Below are 12,166 nucleotides of genomic sequence, written 5' to 3' on the forward strand. Positions count from 1 at the left end.
AAACTAGATCCCATGTTGATAGGTTTTGACGAACTTTTTTTCATGAAAAAAACCGGACGAAAAAACCGAACCGGGAGCACGGGTTTTTTTCCTTTCCGAAAGAGGCACGCCTGTGCCTCTCGCGGAGGAAAAAAAGAAAACGCATTTTTTCATGCAAAAAATCGTCCAAAAGTTAAGGAAGACCGGTGGAAAATCGAAACGTCAAAAAAACCATTTAAAAAGCTGAAAACGTGTGCGAAAAAAAAACAAAATCTGGAGGAAGCGCCCAAAGCACGACACGTGGCGGGGCGGCTGAGAGCGCGCCAAATGACGCTGATCGTTGTGAGGCTCCCGAAGGAGCGCTCGTTAACTAGTTGCTCTCTTTACTATGGAGCAAATGGATCTACAATTGTAGACCCACATTTTTTCCCTCAAAAAAAATTGGATCTACAATTCTCTCTTCTCTGGCGGTACACTTTACAAACAAATAAAAGTTACACCTTAGTCTTATGAGAAAAGCATCAAACTACGCTAAATAAATATGGTATCAACAAAACATGAAACACTTCTTTTAGATATTTAGGACACAACAATGTCACATGATGAAACAGAAACAAGCCGAAAGGGACCCAACTCCCGTCTCATGGGTCGCTGCTGCGACACTCACAGGGATCGACACATGGGGCAAACACCGTCGCCGCTTCAAGAAACCCTCCTCGCCACTGCCGCAGGGCACCTTCTCCACCTTCTTCTCCTCGCCTACTACCCTAGTGTGCCTATCTCTCTCCTTCAATGTACATGTCTGGAGCTCGCCCGTGCGGACTCCTCATGTCTCGGCTGGTCATGGCCTTATTCGTGATGGCGCAGCGCATGGCGGGCATAAGGGTGAGGCGGGCTGCTCCCATCGGGTACTGGTGGCGCAGCTCCTTGCGGGTGGCCGGCAGTTGTGGAGGTGGTTCCCGGCCACCGCTTGAGGCTCGATCTGCCAGATCCAGCGAGCTCCAGGTCCGATCTGGTGGTATCCTCGGGCATGGCCCTTCCCTCATGGGTGGCCCTCATGGCTGCTTCTTCTAGGCGCACAGTAACCCAGATCTAGGGTTCTTTTTCGTGCGGGTGCAAGGGGCAAGCTTTGGGGTGGAGTGGGTGGCGGATTAGCACTAGTGTGGCAGTACGGGGCAGATGGTTGTGTGCTTGCAATTTACTGCCACGTGGGTGGTGGATGAGGGTGGATCCTCTTGGTCGTCAAAGCGGTGGCTCCAGATGGTGGGCACAACGACACCATTTCGGCGGCTGCTCGTGTGTCTCCTCGGCCACTTGGGTGGTGAGGTGGATCACTCGGGGGCGTCCATCGGGCGGGTGTGTTCTTCATGGGCACCCTGCCTACTCTAGGCATCGTTTGCATATTGCCTCAGCCAGTCGTGGGTGATGTACCTGGCTGGTGGGAACCATATCCCAAGCGAAAGTTTTTCCCGATGGTATTGGCGCCGAATGGTAGTGACGCTCATGTAGTCATGTGTGTCGTTTCCCTCCTTGGTGATAAACTCAGCCATTATATTTTCTTTGTTGGTGATTGTTGCCTCCACCAAGTTTGATGGTGATTGTTGCCTCCACCAAGTGTCGTGTTCCTTGACAATGATGATCACAACGTTCACCACAACAAAGGCATCGTTCTCCGCTATGTCCACTATGGCCGCAATCTAGTCATGCACTTCTCCAGCAATCCCATCTATTGAATCCGGGTTTATAGGTTGTGCCAGAAACCCTAACTTATCTTCATTGTAGGACATTGTGTTGCGATAGAGTAAAAAAACAAGGAGGACAATGGGATGAACAGAAGTGGCACCATCATCAATCTCACTATGAAGAAAAAAAACATTTTCGCATGCCTTAATTTCATGATGATCCTACTCCCTCGAAACGACTTTGAGTTGCACTTGCGTCTCAGAAACTAAATGCAAAAATAGGGTGGAGTTCGTCGTTAGCCGGGAGAATTTTTATATTTTGTGGCCGCCATGTATACTGCACGGAGGGAGTATATATGTAGGATTGTGCATATTTATTGTATGATCATACATTTTGCATTCTGAAGACCAGTAAATTATCTGTAATATCACCTTTTCACGAATTGGGGCTAATTAACATGCATACCAACCTTTTTTTTGTAGTGTCACGCTTATAAAGCTCAGAGCAAGCATGGCTGCCTCATATCCTTGCACGTAGCCTTCTTATATACCCTCTTATGGTCCTGCCTACCATAGCCCCATTTACCATGGCTACCAAAGGAGATCAATATCAGATGTTGAAAACAGTGGTGCTAATTTGCTATATATATATATATATATATATATATATATATATATATATATATATATATATATATATATATATATAGGACGCCAGTTTGGGACACCTAAGTGCCTGGGTACCTTGCCTATCCATCGTTAGATCGTGTTTAGCGACAGATTTGGAAACCAATGTAAATGATTTAATTACTAGTTAATTTGGCAGGCTTTAATTCTTTAACTATCCCATGCATGCATGTCACATCATAAAAAAGGAAGGTGATTAAAATACCATAATGAATAAAAATCAACATTTATTACCTCCTTATATACCACTTATTGATTCGTAGAATAAATCACTACGTATGTAAAATACACATGTATGTTACGTAATTTCAGCAGTAGGTATACACATACCCACCATCTAATTGGGTATACACATACACATACACATACCCGTACATGTACCTTTTTTCAAGGCAGGCACATATATACATAATTTTGTTAGTTGATATATGCCTACCCTCATATGTACATAATTTCGTTAGGGGTATATGCATACCCGCATATGTACATAATTTCTTTGGTAGGTATACGCATACCCGCGTATGTATATAATTTCTTTTTTTGCAGGGGTATGTATATAATTTTGTTCGTAGGTATATGTATACCCACGTATGTACATAATTTCGTTAGTAGGTATATACATATCCGCTACGTATATAATTTCTTTAATACCTAAAAACCTAGAATAAATCATTGGATATATACGTACCCGTGTATGTACATAATTTCATTAGTAGGTATATATATACCATGGGTATATTTATATTATTTGGAGTCGGCGCACAATTTGTTGATATAGATAATAAAAATATTTTGTCATGAATATCTCAGAATGGTATCAACTTTTATGTATACATTTATTCATCTGCACGTAGAAAAAATCCACAGGCTAAATGCTAGGTGCCTGGGGCTCCTAGGTGCCCAGGCACCTAAGCACCATGCAATTAATGCCCCATGCGATTGATCTCTTTCCAAATATTGGTGCATGACATACATGTCATAAAATGCACGTTATTATAATAGCATACCATTTATTTCCATATATGATATAACATCCTAGTTTTCTTTTAAATCTTTATTTATAATATATGCACTATAATACCTTGCGTACAATTTCTTGTTTTTGCCTTGTATTCTTTATCGGAATACAATACTCATAAACATACACCCATCTTTTTTTGCTATTAAAAATAAAAAATACTTTCATGTATGTAGTAAGAATTTGTCCTATGTGCCCATATACCTAACACAAAGAATTTATACACATATGATAATACATCTATGACAGAAACCTAGAAATGATATACCCATGCACGATAAGCGAATTGATATACCTAAGAAATATACGTCCCAAACATAACATACCCCAAGATGATAATTAATGTATGATGATAACCAATATATTTTTTAGTGCGTACTCAAGCCCTCACAAAAAAATGTATATACCAAAATATGCATACTCCGACATGAAATCTTTTTTACATATCATGTACATACCCCGATGTGAAATTTATATATACGTACCCTGACTTGCCCCGCAAAAAAAAATACCCTGATTTTAAATTTATGTGTACATACCCATAACTGTACATACCTTGTCTTAAAATTTACGTGTACATATTCGTAAATATATATACCCAACGTGAGATATATGTGTAGATACTCATAAATATACTTATCCCTGTGTGAAATTTATATGCACATACACACAAATGTACATAACCTAAAATAAAATTTATGCAATTGCAAAAAAACATAAAATTTATGTGCACATACCTTGACATTATTTTTTTCTCTACATACCCATAAAATGTACATACCCCAACGTTAAATTAATGTATACATGCACCGGCATATGCTTATGTGTACATACTCTGATGAGAAATATATGTGTATATACCTGAACGTAAAATTTGGAAGATTTAATCCATTTATGACTATCTATTAATTTAAACATAAATGGTTGTCATGCATGCATGCACGCTTACCATACTTATTAATTACTGCCATATATAATCACATTAATTATTTACCATATCAACACAAACGTCATACATCAACTCACCATCTAACAGCTACGAGGTAAGGTGCCCAGGCACCTAGGTGTCCCAAACTATCATCCTATATATATATTCTTGGGTGACGCTTTCCTTCGAATTGTCTCACTTGCTGCAATATTAGTTCAATCTGAATTCGTCGTGTTCGGAAATACATCCTCCATGGAGGCGTTCCTTCCGTTTGCCTAGCCTCCTGCGTGTCTAGAGTATACAGGGGTAGCAGAGGGACAAAACTAATTGCAGACCCAGAGCCGTCCTTCACAGTGCCTCTTGCGTGTCTACAGTATACACGGGTAGCAGAGGGACAAAACTGATTGCAGAACCAGAGCCTTCCTTCACAATGCCTCCTCCGTGTCTAGAGTATACACGGGTAGCAGAGAGACAAAACTGGTTGCAGACCCAAAGTCGTCCTTCACAATGTCTCCTGCGTGTCTAGAGTATACTCGGGTAGCAGAGGGACAAAACTGATTGCAGACCCAGAGTCGTCCTTCACAGTGCCTCTTGCGTGTCTAGAGTATACACGAGTAGTAGAGGGACAAAACTAATTGCTGACCCAGAGCCGTCCTTCACAGTGCCTCCTGCGTGTCTAGAGTATACACGGATAGCAAAGGGACAAAACTGATTGCAGACCCAGAGCCGTCCTTCACAGTGCCTCCTCCGTGTCTAGAGTATACACGGGTAGCAGAGAGACAAAACTGATTGCAGACCCAGAGTCGTCCTTCACAATGCCTCCTGCATGTCTAGAGTATACACGGGTAGCACAGTGCCTCCTGCGTGTCTAGAGTATACACGGGTAGCAGAGGGACAAAACTGATTGCAGACCCAGAGCCGTCCTTCACAGTGCCTCCTGCGTGTCTAGAGTATACACGGGTAGCAGAGGGACAAAACTGATTGCAGACCCAGAGCCGTCCTTCATAGTGCCTCCTGCGTGTCTAGATTATACACGGGTAGCAGAGAGACAAAACTGATTGCAGACCCAGAGTCGTCCTTCATAATGCCTCCTGCGTGTCTAGAGTATACATGGGTAGTAGAGGGACAAAACTGATTGCAGACCCAGAGCCATCCTTCACAGTGCCTCCTGCGTGTCTAGAGTATACACGGGTAGCAGAGAGACAAAACTGGTTGCAGACCCAAAATCGTCCTTCATAATGCCTCCTGCGTGTCTAGAGTATACACAGGTAGCAAAGGGACAAAACTGATTGCAGACCCAGAGCCGTCCTTCACAGTGCCTCCTCCGTGTCTAGAGTATACACGGGTAGCAGAGAGACAAAACTGATTGCAGACCCAGAGTCGTCCTTCATAATGCCTCCTGCATGTCTAGAGTATACACGGGTAGCACAGTGCCTCCTGCGTGTCTAGAGTATACATGGGTAGCAGAGGGACAAAACTGATTGCAGACCCAGAGCCGTCCTTCACAGTGCCTCCTGCGTGTCTAGAGTATACACGGGTAGCAGAGGGACAAAACTGATTGCAGACCCAGAGCCGTCCTTCATAGTGCCTCCTCCGTGTCTAGATTATACACGGGTAGCAGAGAGACAAAACTGATTGCAGACCCAGAGTCGTCCTTCATAATGCCTCCTGCGTGTCTAGAGTATACACGGATAGCAAAGAGACAAAACTGATTGCAGACATAGAGTCGTCCTTCACAGTGCCTCCTGCGTGTCTAGAGTATACACAGGTAGCACAGGGACAAAACTGATTACAGACCCAGAGCCGTCCTTCATAGTGCCTCCTGCATGTCTAGATTATGCACGGATAGCAAAGAGACAAAACTGATTGCAGACCAGAGTCGTCCTTCACAATGCCTCCTGCATGTCAACAATATACACGGGTAGCAGAGGGACAAAACTGATTGCAGAGCCAGAGCCATCCTTTACAGTGCCTCCTGCGTGTCTAGAGTATACACGGGTAGCAGAGAGATAAGACTGATTGCAGACACAGAGCTGTCCTTCACAGTGCCTCCTGCGTGTCTAGAGTATACACGGGTAGCAGAGGGACAAAACTGATTGCAGAACCAGAGCCGTCCTTCACAGGGCCTCCTGCGTGTCTAGAGTATCCACGGGTAGCAGAGGGACAAAACTGATTGCAGACCCAAAGCGCTCCTTCACAGTGCGGTAAGCATGTAACTGTTGTGTGAAAAATACATGTGTCTATATAGGCAGAAGAACCATTTCGTGCAAACGAGCTGTGATGACCTAGACGGGACATTCATTTTCTAAGGTATGGCCATGCTAGTTAAACCCTGAAATAAATTGGTTTATCAAGTATAGGACTTGAACCCAGTTTTTGAACCTTCTTTCCCACCACAACTCCTTAGGCAACAGCATTAGCATCAGCAACAAAAAAGCGAAAATTGACAGAATTTCAGAGCCAACAACGCATAGGATCAAGCAGCTCAAAACTAGCAGAACCAAAGCCACCACCAAACCGGAGGCGAAAGCCATCCCATCTCATGTAAAAAAGGAAGTTTTTACATTTGAAGAACATTGTAAGGCAAGCAAGGCAAAATGTGACGTATCAGTAATTCAGTCAGAACATGGGTCATTAGATAAGTGCCAAGTATAGGAATTGAAAGGTTCGATCACAATGAACCTGTAATAAACCTTGGAATTGCATAGTCATGCAGTTTCTGAAACTTTTTCGAACCACAACTCCGTAGGCAACAGCATCAGCATGAAGATAGAGAAAAGAGAATCGACAGAATTTCACAGGCAACAACGCGGAAGATCGAGCAGCCAACTATAAGCAGAACCAAGCCACCGGATACCGGTGGCAAAAGCCATGCCATCTCATGTAAAAAGAAAGCTTTTGCATTTGAACAATCCTCTTCTGAACAGCAGCAGTACATGGCAAACCCGGCCAAGCATATGCATGTGCTAGAGAAGGGCCTGCCACCGCTGTGGCTTTGACCACTACAAGCACAGCTGCTTGCCCATTCTTTGCCTTGCTTACTTGCCTTATACCCATCCATATTTACATCCCACTAACAAGTATAACAAACGACAGCGTGTTTGAGGCAAGGGGGGTGCTGCCTTGTGCTTCACCACCCGCCCGGCCGGCTGTAGTAAACCGGAAAAGAAGAAAACCGAGAGGCGCCTTGTCCTCTATCTTGGAAAATCTCTATTTTGAATCGTCTGGTTAGCCGCGGGTTCTCTTCTGTCATAGTAGGCTCCAAAGCAGGGTATATATGAGGGGTACCAGGACCCATTGACAGGAGAGCCTCCGGCTAGCATTAGCTGCATAGTGTAGGTCAATGGGACAAGATAGTTAGTGAAAGCGAGGACATGATTCTTCAGAGAAAAAAAATGCTACACGAGGTAGGCATGCAAAAAGCGAAAGACTGCTTGATCGACCGGAAAATATACTCTAGGCTAGGTGGGAGAGTGGCATCTTAACGGAATTATCAATAGCTGGATACAAATACCCATCCATAGCTATCCAAGAAAAATACCCATTAATAAACTACTCCCTCCGTCTGGAATTACGTGACGCTGAAATGAATGTATCTAGACGTATTTGGTCTAGATACATCCATTTAAGCGTCAAGTAATTCCGGACGGAGGTAATACTGAAGAAACGAACCATAAATGGCATCTCTGCTGTAGGTAATACTGATGTAAAGCCATAATCCAGAAATGAATTGTTCAATTTGACTGTTATCTTTGCTGTAGGTTATCATGAAACAGTTGAAATCATCTCAACAAACATCTTGGAACTCAAATTACCTGACAGAGGTATAAATACTGACAAGGTACCAATTGACAGAGCTATAAATAAATGAATGCGCAGGAAATAAATCAACAGAAAGAAAGCCTTGGAAAAAAATTGATCCAACTTATCAGTTGAGCACTAAGATCAATATTGATAAGGTACAAACCAAATGAAGTGGGTTTATTGTATTATCCACAGGAGCAGAAAATATGACTAGAACAACTAAAACTTGGATGAAGCGTCAAAATCCTCCTCCGAGTATGTATGGGCCAAATAGTTACCCCTTTGGACAATGTATTACTTCCTTTGCATGTATTACAATGAGTCTTTTGGAAATAACAATCACTGACAATTATGGGAGAATAAAAAGGGGAAAAGAACTCACATGAATGCGGTGCAGGGGCCAAAGACATTCCAGCAGAAGGACCGGCTCCTGTTGCACGCTCACTTGGAGGGTGTGCATGACTAAAAGAAACAGTGGGCAAAGGCGGCTCGGGAAGAACTGGAGGGGACGGAACGGGAGATCTACTGTGCATATTAGGATCACGTGGAGGATGATGAACAGAAGAAGGTGATAATGGATGAGGTGGTGAAGCAGCAGGATGAGTAGAACGGTGATCATTGGCTACTGGCTCGGCAGCTGGCGTCACAGGAACCCTGTTCTTTGCCTTGTATGGACACCCAGATGGAGGTGGAGCAACATATCTGGGTGTATGTATCGGGATAGGAGCAGGAGCCAAATGCCTGTTGCTTTCATGACCATGGTGATGGTGATGATGGCCGTGATGACCATGATGTTGCATTGGTGCTTGACTAGGTGCATCAGAACTGCCCCTGCTATGTAAAGAACGATTAAGATAGGAGGAAAGGCTTATCTGCTTTACTCTGCCAAATACGGTGTGGTTCAGACCAAGGTTCCCTTTAGATGAATTAGTAATTGTTTGGGCCAACTGCTTCATCCTTGGTACAGATGGCTGGTGATTCCCAACAACACGAACAATGTAGGTCTCAACAATAGTTGGAGGAAGAATTGTTGATCCTTGCAAATTTCCCAATTTGAAATAAAGATTCTGCAATGCACAATATCACAATCAATTAAGGAAGAAAAGGCAGGGCAATGTAAGCTACCGCACACCAACTTTTTGCACAATAAAATTTCTGATATATATTGAAGTCCCAGGCTCCCAGCCCTATTTTTTTCCAGATTGTGTCTAGTAGAGTGGGACAAAAGAATGGAAGAAATGCATTCGAAGATTAGAGAACGAGATAGCTTGTGTTAAGATCAGAAACATAGACTTGCTAGCAAGTGTTTTTTAGAACACTATATGGTACAAAACTAAGCATAACAACCAGTTTTCAATCCACGTGATGCTTGCTAAATACATGGAATGATAATTATAACACACAACCCTATAAGTTCTACTGCATGAAAGCACTCTCATACTCATAGGGCTGCATTTGCACGCATGCCCTGCAAAGTAATATGTGCAAAAGACACCGATGTCTTACAGAAATCAAAAACAGAATGCAAGATATCACACATCTAAAAGTTTGCATGTGTGGACTGTATTACATACAGTTGTAAATGCAAGAACTACATAAAGAAACAAACAAATACCCAAATCCTTCAGACATATAAATAAATCGTGATTGTGATGGACAAAGAAGGAACAGGTCAACAGGACCAGAATGAATCACTAACCTCATTAGAATTGAGTAGTAGCCCTTTCTTCATTTGATCCTTTAATTCATCAGTTCTGTCTTGCACTTTGTAGATTGGGAAATTCAGAGTAAAATTAAAAGTTGCATGGAGTGTTTCAGGAGGAAAGGCGTGCTGCGGAGGAATTATTGTTATTCCTCCAGGGAATTTAAGTACTTCAAAGGATGATGAATTCCCAAACAGGGACTTGGTCAAGTGGAGTGTTGACTGCCGCACAACCAAGGACATAAAAGATGACCTAATAATGCTCAACCCCATTGATGATATAGTCAAGTTCTTTGGATAAGGCACAATGCTGAAGATGACATTTGTCCAGTTCGATCCAGCTAATGGGTGTAGTAAATCCACAGCCACCTGTGTTTGCATTCAAGCATCAGTCAACACTTGTGGTAGAACGTATCAATAAAGTGAAATAAAAGATGTGGTGGGGCATACAATGGAGTTAGGGACGCCGACTTCCGCATAGATGTCCAATACGAGCTTGGACATGTTTCCCCTGAGCTCGGAAACATTCTTCTGCAGCCTAAAACTTGCCACTATATCATCTGGAAAAGAAACAGTTTCATTAGACACATGATATATTCATACATCAATACATCTAGTACTCTTACCCAATAAAACAAAGAACAGTGATCACCGCATGTGCTTAAACTAAACTGGAACCATGATCGCACCTAAATTGGCAAGGATTCATTGGAGGTCAAAGTTCTTGCTTTAGACCACTGGAAAGGATTCATATACCGGTTGGGAGTAGATCGCACCTAAAATTCATGGACAGTCATATATTGTTTGGGATTATGTCACACCTAAAATTGATGAACAGTAATCAATTACTGCTCAATTCTTCATCACAACTGTTGCAATAACACGGAACAGGAGGTGACAGCAACTCCATCACTTTAGCAGCTCAAGTAGCTTTCACCACCGATAATTCTACAGCCAGATGAAAAATTAACTATGCCGACTAACAAGGGTACAAAGATGATGCCGGACTACCACGCAAAATCAAAACCAAATACTACATCACTGGCATCGAACCGAACCGGTCAAAGCTTTTGGGGACGCCGGGACGGCAGCCATCCATACTGACTGTAGCAAATTCAGTGTGGACGTTTCTCAGCCTACTCAATTTCCAAATTCCAAAAGCAGCACCGACAGATGCCTAAGCAGCGCGGATCAAGCAACGAGCCGTATGCGACTAAAATTAGCAGGCGAGAAGACTAACAAAGTCACGCCAGCAGACCGCTTTCCCCGCAGCCGACGGATTCGAAAACTCCACCGACAGCGGCCGCGGGCAAGGTCCGTACAGCCAGATCCAGAGCCGCGCGGGGCGGTAAGGACCAGGCCCGGACCGGTGGCAGCGGAAACCGAGGCGAGATCTGGCAATGCCGGTGGATCCGGAGGGGAGATCCCGCACTGACTGACCTGTGATGGCGAAGGGATCCGTCACGGCGGGCGGGCCCCTCCCGGCGCGGCCCGCGAAGGGCGGCAGCCAGAAGAGCGCGGACAGCAGCACGGCCGCGCCCAGCACGAGCGCCGCCACGCATTGCAGGCGCACCGCCCCTCCGTACCCGCATCGCCTGCTACCTTCGGCGCCGCCTCCGCCGGCGCCCCCGTCGGGCGGGCGCTGGCGCTGGTCCCCGGCCTCCTTCCCCATGCGCCCGGGCCGCGATCTCACGCATCCCCGCCGGCCGCCGCCGCCGCCGGCCTCGCCGAGGAGAGGAGGGACATTGCCTGCCTGCCGGGTGCCTCAGTGGGTGGGCTGCTGCTAGGTGGTGGTGGCGGTCCGGGTCCCCTGCTCCGCGGCCGCCGTCGGTGGCTTGCTTAAGGAGGAGGCGATGCGGTGCGGTGCGGTGGGCGAGGAAGGTGGGAGAAAGTGAGAGGTAAACCGCAGCGAGGCGAGGTGAATCGGAGGGGAGAGCACGGGCCGCGCTGCTGGTGGGACGGGGGAGGGGAGCGGCGGTTGGGGAGGGGGGCGAGCGACTTTACTCGCGTCGCTGGTGGACGAGCGAACCTCCAGCTGGTACAGTAGGAGTAGCACTGCTCGGTTAGCTTAGTGGGGCAAAGAGGGGGATCGGATCGGATTATCGTTCGCTTTGAGCCGGCGTGAGTGCGGGCTAATTGTGTTTTGCTCGCGCTTTTGGTGCTTTTCTTTCGTGGTGGGCTTTGCCCCCAGAGTAGGTCTGCTTTTTTCTTCTTTTTTTTGAGGGTAAAAGTACGTCTGCTTTGGCTGGTTCCGTTTTGTTTCTTCTGCGTTTCCTTTCCGCTGCGGATGGTTTGGAGGATTTGAATCCGGAAGGGGGCAAAGGTGTACGTACGTACAGGAGGAGGATGGATCTGGCGTGGCCGAT

General features: G+C 45.0%; 1 protein-coding gene across 2 annotated transcripts; it reads right to left on the reverse strand.

The window, feature by feature from the left end:
• Positions 1-7,173: 7,173 nt before the first annotated feature.
• LOC125545962 (uncharacterized) lies at positions 7,174-11,865 on the reverse strand. Of its 2 annotated transcripts, none has more exons than XM_048710028.2 (5): positions 11,241-11,865; positions 10,251-10,360; positions 9,798-10,169; positions 8,481-9,165; positions 7,174-7,620 (listed from the first exon to the last, which is right to left on the reverse strand). In XM_048710028.2, the coding sequence occupies exons 1-5, from the start codon at positions 11,470-11,472 to the stop codon at positions 7,544-7,546; spliced, it is 1,476 nt and encodes a 491-aa protein (XP_048565985.2). In that variant the 5' UTR covers positions 11,473-11,865; the 3' UTR covers positions 7,174-7,543. The 2 variants fall into 2 exon arrangements, with proteins under 2 accessions (XP_048565985.2, XP_087370147.1); XM_087514021.1 differs by lacking the exon at positions 11,241-11,865 and adding an exon at positions 11,041-11,188.
• Between the last annotated feature and the right edge of the window lie 301 nt (positions 11,866-12,166).

Source organism: Triticum urartu, chromosome 3A (assembly GCF_056163025.1).
Source record: "Triticum urartu cultivar PI428250 chromosome 3A, HENAU_Tu73, whole genome shotgun sequence".
NCBI lineage: Eukaryota > Viridiplantae > Streptophyta > Magnoliopsida > Poales > Poaceae > Triticum > Triticum urartu.